At 33.0% G+C, this 19,088-nt stretch overlaps 1 protein-coding gene across 16 annotated transcripts in view; it reads right to left on the reverse strand.

Moving 5' to 3' along the window:
- Positions 1-13,299, reverse strand: part of LOC114326365 (antichymotrypsin-2) — a 211,168-nt gene extending 197,869 nt beyond the window's left edge. For all 16 annotated transcript variants that reach the window (XM_028274711.2, XM_028274715.2, XM_028274706.2 and 13 more), the window contains exon 1: positions 13,080-13,299. In XM_028274711.2, the coding sequence (XP_028130512.1) occupies positions 13,080-13,194 (115 nt within the window). In that variant the 5' untranslated portion in view covers positions 13,195-13,299. The remainder of the gene's footprint in view (positions 1-13,079) is intronic.
- Between the last annotated feature and the right edge of the window lie 5,789 nt (positions 13,300-19,088).

The raw sequence follows: 19,088 nt of genomic DNA on the forward strand, positions 1-19,088 counted from the left end.
GTAAGACTGGTGTATCGTAGTGATGGTTGTACAATTTATTGTAAAACGTATAATTCGTAAATTCATGGTGAGACATAAGTAGAAAATTAAGGAGCTCAGAGCAACAGTGACCTTACTCCGAAAACGAAGTTTTGAGATAAATGCAATATTTGCATTCGTATTTACATTATGCTTATGGGATGGCGCGACAAATTATGTAGCGCCTGTGTAGGACGCTTCACCTGTGGTAAAAGGACCTGGTGAATATCTCCTGTCCTTCACACAAGAGGGGAACCAGCTTCTATAGTGGTTGATATAATTAGACTCTGATATTCTTTGTCGAGTCGAAGCAAGGTGTAAATCGGTGTTGAAACGATTAAAATACGTGTGAGATAATTAGTTTATTTAACACAAACACTAATATTTACAAGTATGGTACAAAATAATTATTATTGTGTTTACTACAACAAAAAACATACATAAATTTGCTATGTACAATTGACAGTAAAGTGAACCGCGATTTAAGAGTGAAACATGTGATTAATAACGAGTGAGAGAAAATTCGCGTGAAATACCGTGTAATGTGATAGGAAAATGCGAGACGTGAATACTTTCAGAGTTGAGCGAGAGACGCGACCGATTAGCTCTGTAGTTGACGAATAAGTGATTGAGACATTGAGAGACGAGAGACTAAAAACGACTAAAAACAAGGATTCCTTTTTCCTTCGGGTTCAAAAGCGAAAAGAAGGGGAACTCATTTATCAAAGTCCTAAGCGTGTCTAATTTACATTTTCAGAAAGAAACAGAAGCTTTAATTTTGTCCGGCAGGGACAAAGCTCCCTATTGATTTTAGTAAACATAAATCTGAAAGGGGAGACAGTTTAAATCACACATTGTTAAGTTACAGATATAAAGATTGTTCTCAATTTCGACCGAGCCTCTGGGAAACAGGATATGTCTTAAACTCGAGTATTTTCATAAAGCAAGGGTCTTTGTATCGCAGACCACCCTCCAGAAGCAATGTTTTCTCGGAATTGGTTAATTTTGGAAGCTACAAAGGCAGATGTGTTCGTTTGAAATTATCAATGATTCGACGAATTTTATTAAGATTCTTATATAAGTAGAAATGATAATTAGCTTTATGTTAGAAAATCTAACAGCGCCATTTAGCCAAATATAGAGGTATGTTGTGTAGACCCTTGTTAATCCGAAGATTTAATGTTGCTTCTTTATTGATGCATATATTAATCTAAAAATACTCTGAGCGCCTCAATTATAAACTTGACAAAGACAGAGATACAGCGCATCTGTTGAAATAGAACTAACGGGCAATATAATACATTAAACAAAGACAGCGATATGAAGGACAGTGATTGATACTGAATTAAACAAATAAAGTAATATCGTTGATTGATATCATTCAAAGGTAATATAATAAAGACGGTGATTGATCGTCGACTTTGGGTCAGAGGCGAATATACGGGGGAAATACTTCAACAAGGTCCAAAAATTAAGAAAAAAACTGATGAAAAATAAAAATATAATAGCTGACATGAACCATAGACAGACAAATTCAATGCAATAAACCAGCTAGTTAGGAAAATTAACTTAATGCATATTATATAAGTTATGAAATTCATATATCTTTTATGTAGTTTGGGTTTATCTTTTTTATGTCTTTTGGTTGGTGTTTCATTGGAAGTCCCACCTCCCAAAGTAAGATCCGCCACTGCTTTAAACAGGCCTACGATAGGGTAACTAGAGAACATAATTATTTATACTAATGAAAGAGATGGGCCTAGAATAATTTTGAAACAAAGGAAGGATTATGACAACGGAGCCCTTTATCAACAACTCTGTTTAATCTGAAAGAACTGGAAGACATAATCAGCAAAAAGCAAAATAAATATGCAGGAAACAATATTTAAAAATGGCCATCAACGTCAGCATTCGTAGACGATCTAACACTATTGAGAAACAATTAAGAAACGACAATTAAGAAAAAACTAAAAAATTATACACGATAAAGGGAGAAACAGATAAAGAAAAAGAAGACGATTTCACATTGAAAGTAGAAGGAAAAAATACATGTTGTTCATAAGAGTTTCAGATTTTACTTACCTGAGTGTCAAATATACATGAAAAGGCACGTGAGGAACGGGAAATATAGGTAAGAATAGCAAAATGAAAACAAAAATATGGAACATTGCGATCTCTTAAGGGAATCCAAATTTGTCTCAACAAAAACAAACAATAGAATTTACAAAACAGTTATCAGGTGTAACTACAGATGCATATGCAATAAAGACATGGGTGCTTAAAAAACATTTCTAAAACCTTTTAGAAAGATGGGAGAGGAAAATATAAACAGCAATACATGGATGTGTAAAAATAGATGGTCAAGGGAGAGAACGAATTATAAAGAACTTGAAGATTTATATAATAGACCAGGACTAATATGTAAAAAAACGTGTATTTTTGAATGTGAGAGGTGGCATTCGGATTTTTGCAGATAAAGTTAGGTGACACCTTCAGTAATAATAATTGACTTATGCTCCTTCCCAAATATGCCCGGAACATTAATAAAAAAATTAAAATATTTAAAAATTTCAAAAACATCGATTTTTTTCTGCTTTCTTTGCTTATAACTTTAAAACGCTTCGTTTTGGAACTAAGTCGTAGAGAAATAAAATAAAGATAATTGAATTTTGTATGATATACGACTGGTCAAAAATGTCTTAAGGTATTACCTTTTCTGCAATATAACAATAAATACAAAATAAGGGGGCAAAATACGCCTGTTGTTATTCAATGTTTCTTAACCACTTTGGTGGCACTTAGAACCTTAGTAATTCGCTTAGAAAATTTTTATAACTTACTTAAATGGTCTACCAAATTTCATTAAAATCGACCTAATAGATTTTGCATAATAGATTTGCAATGTAAATGTTTTTAAAAAAGTTCAAATTTTTTAAAATCTTTCTGAACAAAAAGTAGACCATTTAGAAGTTGGCTAATTTTTTTACATACGAAGAGATGCTCTACCTATCTAATACACTTTAAAGAATTAAAATCGGATTATTTAAGGGGCCTCAGAAATGTTTTAAAATTATAAACAATTTTTTGGCTTATAAACAAATAGCTTTGTTTAATAATAAAAAATTAATTTTTAGCAATGCAAATAATTAAAACCGGTATAATTTGACTTAAACTTTCAAATGCTGTCAGCAGAATTGACATTTTATTTTTTAAGCAACAAAAGTTATTCTCGTTCAAAAATTGCAATTTTTCGATTTTTTGAATGTTCCACCGCGTTTATCTCGGAAACTATGCATCCTACGAAAAAACTTGTAAGAGCATTTTTTGCTTAGAATTACCCAAGAAATGCAAAAAATGTTTTATTTTGCGAAAAATCGATGTTATGTAATTCCTCAAGTTTTTTGTTTAACAATCTTATAGACATCCGGATCAACTGTTACCCAAAAAATTCGTGTTCTACGGGTCAAAATACATAAAAAAAACTTGGGTAAGTCCATCTAAATAAAGGAACCCGTAGCACCCCCTCCTGGACACAGCACTAATTTGTTTATAAGACAAAAAATTGTTTAGAACTTTAAAACATTGCTGAGGCTGCTTTAATAATCCGATTTCAATTCTATAAAGTTAATTAGATAGGTGGAGTGCTTCTTTATATGTAAAAAAATTGACAAATCTTTGTATGTTCTAGTTTTTGTTGTGCAAGATTTTAAAAAATTTTAATTTTTTAAAAAAAGTTTAGATTGCAAAATTATTATGCAAATTCTAGTAAGTCAATTTTAATGAAATTTGGTGGACGGTTTTAGCACATTACAAAAATTTTCTAAGCGAATTAGGAAGGTTCCAAGTGTAACCTAAGTGATGGAAAAACATTGAATAAGGACAGGCTTGTTTTGCCCCCTTATTTTATATTTATTGCTATTTTGCAGCAAGGGTGTTAAATTAAGACATTTTTAACCAAATCTGATATAAAATTTACTTATCTTTGTTTTATTCTTATACGACTTTGTTCCAAAATGAATTGTTTTAAAGTTATAAGCAAGAAAGTAGAAAAAAAACGAAATTTTTTAAAATTTTTAAATATTTTATTTTTTTTATTTTATTTTATTTTTATGTTCCGGGCATATTTGAGAAGGAGCATAAGTCAATTATTATTGACGAAGTTATCACTTAACTTAATCCGCAAAAATCCGAATGCCACCTCTCACATCCACCTAAAAACAGATCCTTCCTGGTCTATAATATGGAGCAAATGTATTGAATCAATTCGTTATTTCGTAAACTGGCGACTTTAAGGAAAAATCCCGAAACCGGTCGATTTTTATTTTCAAATTGTGATTTTTGGCATTTATATCATACTATACTAGTCACGTCATCCATCTGGACGTGATGACGTAATACATGATTTTTTAAATGGGAATAGGGGTCGTGTGCTAGCTCATTTGAAAGGTTATTCAATTCTCTAGATCGTAATATAAACATTAACATCATTATTTATACCAACATGTGCAAAAATAATGTTTTTTAATAAACATTATTTGGTAAACATTTTTTAAAATAATGTTTAATTTATTTAATTTCAATAGTTATTTATGAAACAGTTCGTGAAGTATGCTTTTTGCGAACGCACGCGATTTTTAGAGCACCAACGACAACGGAGCGAATATATAAATCGCGTAAGTTCGCAAAAAGTACTTCACGCACAGTTTCATACAATATTTTATCTACGATAAACAAATAAAAAAAGCTGTAACTCTTCGTCACTGGAATTCATTTCTATTCTACAATTTTAGAACTTTTACATTTAAAAATTGTAACTACTTTCAAACCACAAAACTGTCAAAACTTTTGTTGTAATTCATTGCTCATATTGTCATCACCATGACAACGCGAAAGTTAAGGATTGTCACCATGACAACGCGAAGGTTAAAACAGTGCGAAAAAGTAGGGTCAAGGATCCTATTATGAGACCCGTTCCTAATATGAGACCCCCCTGTCTCTGTCTCCAGTCTTGTAAACGCTGCAGCCTGGTGAGTGGTTTAAAAACTAAGCTCTGGTAGTGTTTCCAGTAGCCTGTGAAGAAATCGAGTGTCTGTGATTTAGTATTACTTGTCACTGAAGTTTTTAAGTTTTTTGCGTGTCAAGAGTTTTTTAATAGGAGTAGTTCAAACTGAATTTTTACTTTTAAGGTAAGAGATAAAAAATCACCTTAGTAATTAGTTGATAGCTACTTAAATTGGTTATAGAAACACGTAACTATTGTGGCGTAAAGACCAATCCTAACCTCAAAATACGGACTAGAATATTCACACGTGGTTGCTCCTAATATCAAACCTTCAAGTGTGCCTAATATGAGGTATCTCATATTAGGGTACCGTAATATTTTGTGTATAGCATCATGTCTTTTTACTATTTTATTGGGAAATAAGCAACAATTTAAGTAAAAAATGAAATTTATTGACGTTTCGACTTCCTTATTTCCTTAAAATTGTGGCTTATCTCCCAACAAAATAGTAAATTGCATAAGATGCCACAAAGAAACAGCTTTGAAACACGATAATCATGTCTATAGCGTTTCTTTTTAATATTTCAGATGACACCTCCTGCTAAAAAACACAAAACCTGGGACTCAGGTATGATGATGCGAGCTGTCACAGCTGTGAGAAACGGTGAAATGGGCTACAGACGAGCTGCTAAATACTATGAAGTTCCTAAGGGCACGTTGGAACGTTATGTGAAGAATACAGAAAAGACTGTTGAATCATTAGTCGCTGTGTGTTTAGGTAGACGGCCCGTTTTGTTTGTCGAAATTGAAGAAATATTGGTAAATTATTGCATAGAAATAGACTCTAGGTTTTAGGGCTTAAGAAAAAAAGACATTACAAGAATGGCGTTTCAACTGGCTATGAGAAATTCTCTGAAGCATCCATTTTCAAAAACAAAAGAGTCAGCTGGTAAAAAGTGGCTTAAAGGATTTTTAAAGCGCCATCCCCAACTTTCCTTCAGAAAACCCCAAGGAACGTCTGTTGCCCGGGTTAAGGGATTCAGCCCGGAAGGTGCTTTTGGACATTTACGAGCCTGAACTGTTAAAGATCAATAGTAATCCAATCAGACTGTTCAATGTGGACGAAACTGGAATCACAATTGTAGAGCCAAATCACAACTGTCTTCCAAAGTTGTGTCGCTGAAAGGAAAAAAAATGTTGCCAATTTAACATCGGCCGAAAGGGGGCATCTTATAACTGTAGTGACCTGCATGAATGCTGCGGGATCTTATGTGCCGCCTTTAATTGTATGGCCAAGAAAAAATGTCAAAGATGAGTTAATGAACGTAAACACCCGCTGGGTCCATTCCTGCTTACCACCCATCAGGATGGATTCAGACAGACATATTCACCATGTGGTTTGAGAATTTTGTAAAACACACAAAGCCCTCAAAAGATGACCCGATCCTCTTTATCCTCGACGGACATAACAGCCATATGAGAAACGTGGACCTCATAAACCGGGCACGAAACAACAATGAGAGCATCGTCTGTCTGCCCCCTCACTCAAGCCACAAAATGCAGCCCTTAGACGTTGGATTCTTGTTCCCATTAAAGACATTTTACGCAAACGCTATTGAAGATTGGCTTCATTCAAACCCTGGCAAGGTTGTGACAAACTTAAAGGTCGAAGAGGTATCTGGAATCGCCTACAACAGAGCTGCCACAATGAACAACTCTGTCAACAGTTTCAAAAAGACAGGTTTATACCAACTCAACAAACATATTTTTAGTGACCAGGACTTTCCTATTCACATCCCGGACTCTGCAAATCTACTTCCAGAAGAAGGTCCATCCCAAGCAGAACCACAACCATCCTGTAGCTGTTATGGGCAAGGTATCGTCAGCCCAGGAGACATAGTCCCGCTTCCACGACTACCCCCAAGGACCCCTCTAAGCCAGACAGAACTCGCAAAGCGGATTTAATCACATCCACACCCTACAAAACAAAACTAAATGAGAGTATTGCTAAGAAATCAGCATCTGTAAAACAAGAAAACAAAGGAAATAGGAAAATGAAGGCAGAGAAAAACGTTTCAGGTAGAGGGATGGGTAAAGGAGTTCCAACAGGAAAAGGAAAACTACCAGGAGTGAAACCTAAATCAAACCAAACCAAAGGAAAACATTATGTTAGTGACACGAGCGATGAAGAAGATGATAAGATTTCTCTCCACGACAGCAGCGACGACATGGAAGATGTTGATGCAGAATGTCTTTTTTGTGGATGTTTGTATTCTTCTGATAAAGGGGGATAGCAATGGAGACAATGCAGAAGATGTTGCCGATGGGCTCATGAGGACTGTGGGGCAGATGACAACTTCCTGTGCAAGCAGTGCGAAGAATTTCTGTCAAAAATAAAAAGAAAAGTAATACAGTAGAACCCCGATTATCCGTGCTCCTCGGGACCGAAGGGTGGCACGGATAATTGAAAAGCACGGATAATCCGAACATGTATTTCTTATGTGTAATACATATGTACATATACACATACATATGTATCTACCATAAAAAATAACAGAACAAAATAAATCTTTTATTATGAGTCTCTCTTTCGTCATATAGAGTTTCGGTCAAGTGATTTACGATGACGCTATTTTGATAAAACCTCAAAAACGCAACTTGAGTAATAGAAAATAGCACGGATAATCCGCAGCACGGATAATCCGCACCCGGATAATCGGGGTTCTACTGTATTGTAATAAAAATCGCTAGAATGTAATAGCAAGTTTTATTGTGTTATAAATTTTTTGCTAACGTGTTTTAATGTTTACAGTTTATTTGCTCATGTATTAATACAGTTTATTTCCGGAATAATGCGTTAAAATAATTTGTATCGCCTTTATAGCCTGTATACAGCGGTGTCTCATATTAGGGTACCACATAGTCTCATATTAAGACACCTTTTTTTAAATTGGTAATTTTGACATTTTTTAAAAATTAATCTATCGGTAAAAAATATTAGTTTAAACTTTATTTTAAAGCTGTTACAGTATAATAGCATAGTTATCAGACATGTATCTAATTTAAGACTTCTTGAATCCATACACTTTACGATTACCAAGAGTTTTAAAAAAGGGTCTCATATTCGGATCTCTTACCCTAAATCCCATTTAAAATACATTGTTACTTCACGCACACTTTAAATCCTTCACGCACTGCTATCTATAATGACAGTTTTCACAAACTAAAAACTTATACATAATATGACAGAGTAGATAAATACATTTTACTGCTGTCAAAATGATGCTGTGCAAAAAATGCTTATTTGACAAATAAACATTGCTTTTGAGGCAGGTGGATTGCAGCTTAAACATTAAAATTAAGCGAAAAACAATGTTTATTTATCAAATAAACATTTTTTTTTTGTTTTCTGACAGCAGTAAAATGTATTTTGAATTAAATTAACTACATACATTTAGGGCCGGTTGTTCGAACGCTAATCAACAATTGTCACTATCAAATATTTAATTACTGTCACCAATTGTCAATGTTAACTTTGATTGGGTTGCTGAAAACATAATTGATTATAATTATGAGATTAGTTAATCAATTAACATAACAATTATTAACATAATTGATTAATTAATTTCATAATTGTAATCCATAATTATGTTTTCAGCAACCCAAACAAAGTTGACATTGACAGTTCGTGACAGTAATTAAATATTTGATAATGATAATTTTTGATTAGCGTTCGAACAACCGGCCCGTAGAGTTGTAAATATTTTATCTTAATTTTTAAGACTCCTGTATATATTTTTTCTTTAATTATTATTACAAAACACGAAACCAGTGTCGGTCGACGCTCTTTAGGGACAGATGTGTGGGCGTATCTAATCGACGGGTAGTTTAGTGAGAAGATTGTGTTTATTTTCAATCGTCCTTAAGACATAAAGATAAACAAGTAGCCGGCTTGACTAATTTTTATAGTTTTCGTTTATTGGAAAAGGTCGGTACACACTTTGAACCAATTTTAATGGGTTGGTTCTCAGGAGAAAACGGAAAAGAGAGATTAGCAGTAAGAGAATTTTATTTAGCGTGGGGGTTGTATAGTTAGTCGATTTTAACATCAGGACCTGGACGGACGTGTGTGTTATTTGGGATAATCGAAAAAGACGCTTAAAGAGACGCTTTAAGACGGGTATTAAGACAAGCCGGTTATAATATTTATTAGACGCAATTATTTCAAAACACATTTCTTTTTGTAAGAACACGTAAAATTTTGGTCGCAATTACACAAACACTTTTACGTTTCGTCAATTTAATAGTATCTATAATTTAGTTATCTATTTTATTAATTAAAACTGTTAAAACATCACACGGAATTTTATTACGATTGTCTTTAACGAAGCCTGCATACATTCTTCTTTTTGAATCAATTAATTCATTAAAAAATATATTTTGGACACCCTGTACATAATTATGTTAATGTTTATATTACTGAATAGATAATTACATACCCTTCCAAATGAGCTAGCACACGCCCCTATTCTCATTTTAAAAAATCATCGATTACGTCATCACAGATGGATGACCCCAGATGGATGACGTCACTAGTATGATATATACGCCAAAAACTAATAATTTAAAAATATAAATCGACCTGTTTCGGGATGTTTCCTTAACGCCGCTGGTTGACGAATTAATAAATTTATTCCATACATTTGCACCATACTGTATAACGAACCAAAAATAATAACGACGATAGTCTAAGGGAATGATACAGGATACACGATGATACGATATTTAGGACACATTGACAGAATGGGGAAGGAAAAAAAGCCGAAAATGGTACTCTCACGAAAGCCAATACAATAAAGAAGCAAACGAAGACCAAGAAAGATATGGAAGGACAGCGTATATGAAGACTTGCAAAAAACTAATATCGAGAATTGGAAAGAAACAACATTTGACAAAAATGATTGGAAGGATGTGGTTAAAAAATGTATAAAATGACTATATTATAATAGTGCATCCGATATAAAGTCGACCTGCACCGATCTGTTTAATGGATAAAAATTATTTGATGTAATTTTAGACCACTCATTAGCGGTAAAAAACTGTAAAATAAATGTTAATTAAGTAATTAATAAATTAAATGTAATAAATAAAAATAGTAATTGTAATGGAAAATTAAATTTTTTAGTCCTAATCCTAGACCTTCAAGGCCTGTTGTGCTTTATAAACAAAATAACCATACAGGTCTACAGATGTGACTGTATGTAGCTATTAGATATTATAGGTCTGGATCCCGCGTATGAAAAAAAAGTTGATTAATAGCAAGCTGAAAATTTGTTAATAGCTTAAGGGTGTCTAGTCGGATAAACTTTGATATATGGGAACACTGGAACAGGGGCAGTTTTAATTGTGGAACAGGTTAAAAATTTGGAACGGTCAGTCTACAAAAACGGCACATTTATTTTGTCCGACAGAATAGACTTAAACTCTCCGAACAGAGATTAAACTAAAATACCAAGTTTCTTGTAAAACGTTTTCGGATTAAGGAATCCATCATCAGTGTTTAAAAGCCAAAATTTGCATGCCTGAGCCACCAAAATGTATCGGGTAAAAACCCTTTAAATGTAAATAATAAGGATGTTTTACATATTTATATAAAATTCATTGGATGATATAGATAAACCTGGATGTTACCCAGGGCAACACAGGACTCTCCCCACGTGGTTGCAAACACAGGCATGCAAATTTTGGCTTTTAAACACTGATGATGGATTCCTTAATCCGAAAACGTTTTGTATTGTGACCCTTATTTAGGGTATTTTAATATATACCTTTTACAAGAAACTTGGTATTTTTGTGATTTATGGTATACAGCCAGCTACAGGAAGTTTATTTTCCTCGTGGATTTAGAGATTAAACTCTCATGCAAAAATCAGATTGCTATTTATCACCTGTCATAATTCCTGTCATTTGACATATTCTACATGTTCCACTCATTAAAACGCCCATTTGGTGATAGATAGCAGTCTGATTTTTGCATGAGAGTTTAATCTCTGTTCGGAGAGTTTAAGTCTGTTCTGTCGGACAAAATACATGTGCCGTTTTCGTGGTCTGACCGTTCCAAATTTTTAACCTGTTCCACAATTAAAACTTTCCCTGTTCCAGTGTTCCCATATATCAAAGTTTGTCCGACTAGACACCCTTAAGCTATTAACAAATTTTCAGCTTGCTATTAATCAACTTTTTTTTCATACGCGGGATCCAGACCTATTAAGATTAAGATATCACAGCATAGAAAACGCAAGTTTATTATGCTGTGAAACGTCTAGTTTATTATGCTGTGATATTATTTCAAGTAAAAATTATGAATATCCGATTTTTTATTTTTATACTAAGTTTTTATTTTTAACGCTTATCTATTAGTTTCCGCCATAAAAAAAACATTAAAATTTAAACTTGTATAGACCTTTTCGGCTAAAAATGTCGCATAAAATAAAATAATGCTCATATCTTTGGCGTGCGCCCTCCAGCTATATACAGGGTGTCCCAGACTAATTTACCCACGCTATACCTCTTAAACGAATAGAGATTTTCGAATGGGACAAAAAGTGATCTATTCTACTTGTAATACACTTTAATATGGCGTAGAAAAAATCATCCCCTAAATATTCATCCCTTAGTTACAACCCCTAACTTTAATTTTTTTAATAGCACTCTGTATATTTTTTTATAGTTTTGGATGTGGTCTTCTATCGTCTATTCAACACATTTTTTGAAAATAAAATCGGTTCGTAAATAACCAAGAAAATATCAGTTTAGTTTTGTTAATTATGTGTCCCAGACTAATTTATCCAGGCTATGTTTCTTAAACGAATAGAGATTTTCGAATGGGACGAAAACTAATCTATTACATTTGTAATACACTTTAATATGGCGTAGAAAAAAAATTATCCCCCAAATATTCATCCCTTACTTACAACCCCTAATTTATTTTTTTTAAATAACAGCCTGTAAGTTAGGGATGGATATTTAGGGGATGAATTTTTTCTACCCCATATGAAAGTGTATTACAAATGGAATAGATCAGTTTTTGTCTCATTCGAAAATCTCTATTCGTTTAAGAAATATAGCCTGGATAAATTAGTCTGGGACACACAATTAACAAAAATAAACTGATAGTTTCTTCGTTATTTACGAACCGATTTTATTTTCAAAAAATGTGTTGAATAGACGATAAAAGACCACATCCAAAATTATAAAAAAATATACAGGGTGCTATTAAAAAATTAAAGTTAGGGGTTGTAACTAAGGGATGAATATTTAGGGGATGATTTTTTGTACGCCATATTAAAGTGTATTACAAGTAGAATATATTACTTTTTGTCCCATTCGAAAATCTCTATTCGTTTAAGAGATATAGCATGGGTAATTTAGTCTGGGACGTTTGTCCCAGTTTGTCCCAAAAAAATGTTTTTTTTAATGTGATTAAACATAAAAAAATAATGTGATTAAAAATTTCCCTATTCCCAAAAAAGTATCCAATTGCTATTAAGGTTTTAATCAATAGTTCTATTCCTTTTTTCTTTTTTACACAGATTTTTTATAGCTTTTCGATTTGATATCTTAAAATGCAAATGTTATAACTTTAAAGAAGATAAATGTCAAGAAGGTGTCACAAAAAAAAGACCCGGTATATTAATTGGTAAGCTTGCAAGATTTATTACTTCCAAGACTCCAGAAGTTTGCAAAGTGCTACATCATTACTTTAACTGAAAAAACTGTACAAGTACACTATTATAACATTAACCAACTTCTCAATAGTAGGTAGGTATTTAAGCTTAGCACTTTAGCACATAGGGACCAGGAATTATTGATTTTATTTTTTCAAAATACAGGAACCAGCTGACAATTTTTTAGGATGGAAAGCTTTGACACTAAACTGTTGTCACACGAAACTAACTTTGTGGATATAATATCCAAAATACAAAAGAATTTTGATAGTTTACCGCCCACCTATTTCATAATAACAAACAATTAGATCGGAAAATGATTAAACACTCACCTAAAAATAACTGTGAACCGTATACGCTGTTAGAAACCAAATGAATAAAATTTCGTGCACTCACACTCAATCGATCTATACGGCTCCCGAAATCTTCAACCTTGACCAGTCCCATAAAAGCTATACGAAAACGGGCCACAAAAACTGTTTTGGGCTCGCTATAAAAAATCTAATGTCAAGTGTACAATCTCATTCACGCAAAATATGGAAACAAGATATCGATTTTTTAAAAGAATCGATTTGTTAGATTAAATTTATTCAAATGGTGGTATCTACGAAACCATTATACGGTAATATTTATGGTCCTATTAAGCCAATACAGTAAAACCTTGATATAACGGACTAAATGGGGGACGTTGTGTCCGTTAATGCCGAAAGTCCGTTATATAAAAATAGGTTTAAAATAAATCAAATAACTTTTTTTAAGTTGTATTTGCACTTTTGAAGTTTGCTGTTTTTTTATAATTAGAAATGTGTCCGCACAATTCTATAATAAAAATTTTATTGAAATTCTTTGCAAATACAGAGACGTTTTGAATTTTTTTCACATTTAACCGGATTTTTTTGTCCGTTATATCCGAAGTCCGTTAAATAGAGGTCCGTTATATCGAGGTTTTACTGTATTTATAAATTTTATGGTCCAAGCTAAATTGACATACTTTAAACAAAATATTTAGAATCTATATAAATAAAAATGAATGTTTGTATGTATGTACCTTATAGACTAGCAAAGTATGCATTTTATCGTAAGATGATCTTAATCAAAGTTGTTGTGCATAAACCCAGGAAAGTTTCTGAATTGGTACGACCAACCTAAGTGAAAAGGGGGCTTGACCCCCCCCCCCCCCCCCGAATTTTTTTTTAATTTTTTTGGACAAAAGTTATTCGGGTTTAAAATTTACAATTTTTCGATTTTTTGAAAGTTTAACCGCGGTTATCTCGAAAACTATGCATTCTACGAAAAAACTTGTAGGAATATTTTTTGCTTAAAATGACCCAAAAAATACAAAAAGATGTTTTGTTTTGCGAGAAATCGCTGTTATGTAATTCCTCAAGTTCTTTGTCTATAACAATCTTATCGACATCCGGATCAACTGTTACCCAAAAAATTCGTATTCTGCGGGTCAAAATATATAAAAAAAACTTGGGTAAGTCCATCTGAATTAAGGAGGCCGTTGTACCCCTAAATTTATTAGTAATTTGCTGGGCCACAATCACCAAGGAGAAATTCGAAAGAGAGGATATCTTTATCCCGCGTATTCCGAGGATTTCAACAGATTTGCCATTTGATTTCAAGTATCTACAATTTCCCGTGCCCTTGGCTTTTGCCACTATGATGAACAAATCACAAGTTTGTTCGAACTTAACAGTGTCCTATGCATTGACATATTAAGCCTAGACTCGGCATACTCACCAAAAAAGCGTAACGCGGAAACAGCATGGAAACAGTCGATCGGTGGTCTATCTATCTCTTTTAACCAAATGATCCCGCGCACGTGACTGACAAAGATGGTTAGACCACTCAATCCTATGTCGGCGTTACACCTCGATGCATTGAGTGGCATATCCCTAGCCAAGTCTATCCTCTTTACATGTCTCTGGTCCTATGTTACGGGCCTGAAAAATTAATCTAGCGTTGGAAAACCGCCATCGTTGTAGATTTGCACACCGCAAATAAAACATTGCTTATGAAAAATAACTAAGTTAATTCTGGTTTATTACATACTATTTTCAATATTATTAATTTTTTTTTTGTTTTCTTTTAATTTTTATTTATTGAACTTTGACAGAATTTTATATATTTCTAAGGCGGTACGTAGTTCGCCGGGTTAGCTAGTTTATAAATAAAATAATTAGGTAATAGGTTTCTTTCAAAAAATAAGTACATATACAATACTGATTTATGCTTTGTTTTTTAACCACGAGGAGTAAATTAAAAGACAGATTCACAGCCAAGAAAGTCACTGGAAAAATCACCAAATACATCTTCTTTTGTGGTTGATCATGTCGGCCTTCGACGTTAATACATAAATTATTATATTATAATAATACGTCGCTAAAGAGTTCTGGAAAACAACTGCTTTTTATGTAAAAACAGACTAAAAATCTAAAAATTAAAGGAATAACGCAAAAAACACAAAAAATCGCCGATATACCTTAATGAACCTATGAAATGCCAAGTGTCAAAATTTGATATATGTCAATAGTGTCAAATATTCCACTTTAGGTCGGCTACACAAACCATACATACTCATAGACGTTTCACGTAAATTGTCAAGGTCAAGACAGCAAATTAGTTACCATTCCAATCCAGAGATGTCGCTGTCAGTCAATTCTCTTGTTCATATTTAACAACTGACAGTTGACAATTAAATTAATTTGTTATTTACTTTCTATTTTACAGTTTGTGGCTTAAATATTTTATTATAGTGGTGTTACGTTTTTAATTAGATTTAATCACAATTTTGATCATTCTATTAACCTCCTCTCCGTTTTTGTGAGTAGAATTTTTAGTTTACATTGATCATCCCGTGTTGTGTTTCTCCACATTTAAAAAACAACATAATAGATCCTGAAACAGTTTATTCCAATAGACAAGTGTGTCATCAACATTTCGAGCCTATATATTTGGCCTTTGGAAGTTTGTAAAAGATTAAAAGGTTTTATCTAAACAATCATCCTACAAGATTATTTCAAAGATTTTCATTCAACTCAATATTACACATCAGTGCTTTCACGTGACACATGGCAGTAGGCTGCAGTAGTGTTTATACCATTTTGAAAACAAATTGGAACATTTGAAGTTTTCAGTAAACCATTGAATAAAACATTGAATTGTCTTTCTGTTGTTTTAATTTCCTGCGAAATTTCATCAAAAATCCCGCAAAATTTATAATTTGAAATTCCTACATAACTAAAATTTGTCAATTTAGTTCCCATTCCAATCAAGAGATGGCGTTAATTCGATCCGAAAGATTAACATGGTCGTGAAACGTCTATGAGTATGTATGGTTTGTGGTCGGCTAAACAGTGATATCATTATTTTGTTATGACCAAACCATCTCTTATGAATTTATCAAATACAATGTAACGGTATTGCAACAAAACCGTCGTTCGAATGAAACGTGATATCTTCCTGTACTATGTCCGAACCAACAATCAAATATCCTCTATAAAAACTATACTAATTATTCCTCCGATAGGTCTATGCCATGGAAATTTACCATATTTTTCCACTTGAGAATGTGGTCACAGTGATTTTCATTGAGAAATATTAAACAAATAACATTCTTTTGATATGACCAAACCATCTCTCACATGAATTTATCAAATACAATGCAACTATAAGGCATCAAAACCAACATTAAAATGAAGCGTATACCATTCTTACAGTATGGCCAAACCAACGATCATCCACTGCTAAAAAGAGGCCTTCACTGAACTTTCACTGTTATTATTCAATAGTTACAGATCATTATTAAATTATTCATATGATACGTGACATCTTCTTGCACTATATTCAAGCCAGCGAGAATGTGATCTCAACTAAACGGATCTCAAACGTTTATATTACTGAATAGAGAATTAAATAACCATTCAAATGAGCTATCACACGACCCCTACTCTCATTTAAAAAATCATCGATTACATCATCACGCCCAGATGGATGACGTCACTAGTATGATATATATGCCAAAAAGACATAATTTAAAAATAAAAATCGACCTGTCTAACTATTTCTCTCCAATTTCGCCCCTTCTCGACATAATGAATTTATTCCAACTCAAACGTCCTCACTGTATGTACATAAATAGGTATACAGTGCTAGTCAAAAGTCCGTACCCCCCCTCGTATCTTTTGAACGGTTATACATATAATAGTGAAATTTGGAGGGAGGAAATAAACGGACGTACGCTTTTTAACTAGTCATGACAGGTGACGTAATAGTGACAGATGGCTTTACAGCGCCACTGTGACAGATAATTTTAAATGGGACCTTATGGCAAGTGACACCTTATTTGAAAGGTATTGAAAATATCTATTCAATCGTACTAATTTTTTTGGGTTTAAGTTAATTTTGATTTTGGTGAATAAATGAAATAAATATAACTTTGTAATTTCGCATTTAATTATTAAAAATTCAAATGTCCGCCCATGGTTATTTTGTCAAAAAGTTGACATTTTTCAGCTCTCTAGTAGTTTTTACGTCATCGTCAACCTTTTTGACAAGTAACCATAGGCGGAGGTTTGAATTTTTATTAATTAAATGCGAAACTACAATTTTTTATTATTTCATTTATTCATCCAAATGAGCTTAAACTCAAACGCTGAATGGGTATTTTCAATACCTATCAAACGAGGTATCGCTTACCATGGGGTACCATTTAAAATTATCTGTCACAGTGGCGCTGTAAAGTCATCTGTCACTTTTACGTCACCTGTCATGACTAGTTAAGAAGCCTACGTCCGTTCATTTCCTTCCTCCAAATTTCACTATTATAAGTATAACCGGTCAAAAGTTACGAGGGGGGGTACGGACTTTTAACTAGCACTGTATAATATTTATGACGGTGATAGATATTTACTGATAATTTATTATAGTCAGAGAACGAAATAGTTGTCAGTGATTCATTTCGAACTTCGTGGATTATTACTAGACACGGCGAAAACGGCGGGTTCTTTGGAGAAAATATTCCCATGAGATTATTTTGCTTAATCACATTCGTGAGACATTCCAGAATAAGATTCAAGAAGTCGCCCACGCGAAAAGTGGTCCAATTTTTTTTTAACAATTTTTTTTAATCAAATTTCAAACATCAATATTTTGTGGCCGGAACAATTTTTTTTAGATTTTTTGGACCATTCTGGATAAAAAAGGTCTCTTATAATTTTTCTCTGAAGTTAATCGTTTTCCAGGTAAAAGCATTTTAAAATTGAAAAAAAAAAACGAAAAATGGCGATTTTCAAGGCTTAATAACTCGGATAAAAGTTATTACAATGAAAGTCAGAAAGCAACTAAATCAAAGTTTAAAGCCCACCCTATAAGATCCTGAAGAAATTTTTGTCATTATTTGATAACTAAGCTGTTATTTTTAAGTAAAAATAATCAGCGCCATGCACGTATTAGGCGGACGTCCATGATGAGTGCGAAAGAGATGCCATTCAGGCAGTCCAATGGCGCATCTCACTCGCACTCACATTTACAGCCGCGTCACTACGATCTTACCACTCATTATTAATAATTAAAAATAACTGCTTAGTAATAAATTAATGACACAACTTTCTTCAGGATCATGAAGGGGGGCTTTAAATTTGATTTAGTCACTTTATGACTTTCATAGTAATCATTTTTAACCGAATTATTAAGTCTTAAAAATGGCAATTTTCGCGTTTTTCAAATTTTAAATTGCTTATAATTCGAACACGATCAACTTTAGAGAAAAATTATAAGAGACCTTTTTTGTCCGGAATGGTCCAAAGAATCCAAAAAAAAATTCTCCGGGCCGAAAATACTGATTTTTGCAATTTGATTAAAAAAAATTGTTCAAAAAAATTGGACCATTTTTCGTGTGGGCGACTTTTTAAACCTTATTCTGGGGTGTTTCACGAATGTGATTGTGCAAAGAAATCTCATGGGAATATTTTTTCCATCGAACCCGCCGTTTTCGCCTTTGTCTATAAGGAATTTGAGGAGAAAGAGGAGTAATTTCAGTGGGTGACGTGTACAATTCTACTATAGTTTTACGTGTATTATTCTATAATTTTATAATTATACTATTATTTTAGTAAGCAATAAGTAACATTTCATGCAACAGTTTCTGCTAAATATTTCGTTCTTTGAGTATCATAAATACATTTATTTTGAAAATTAGTATTAGTAGTATTATAATAGTGGTTTTAATATACTGTTTTAAGCGCATTTATAGATTTGACGTTATCTTTCGGTATGACGGTATGTGCACTGACCGGCACGAAAAACGGGCACCCCACAAAATGGGTCATTTTTGA

Source organism: Diabrotica virgifera, chromosome 1, assembly GCF_917563875.1.
Source record: "Diabrotica virgifera virgifera chromosome 1, PGI_DIABVI_V3a".
In the NCBI taxonomy this organism is placed as follows: Eukaryota; Metazoa; Arthropoda; class Insecta; order Coleoptera; family Chrysomelidae; genus Diabrotica; species Diabrotica virgifera.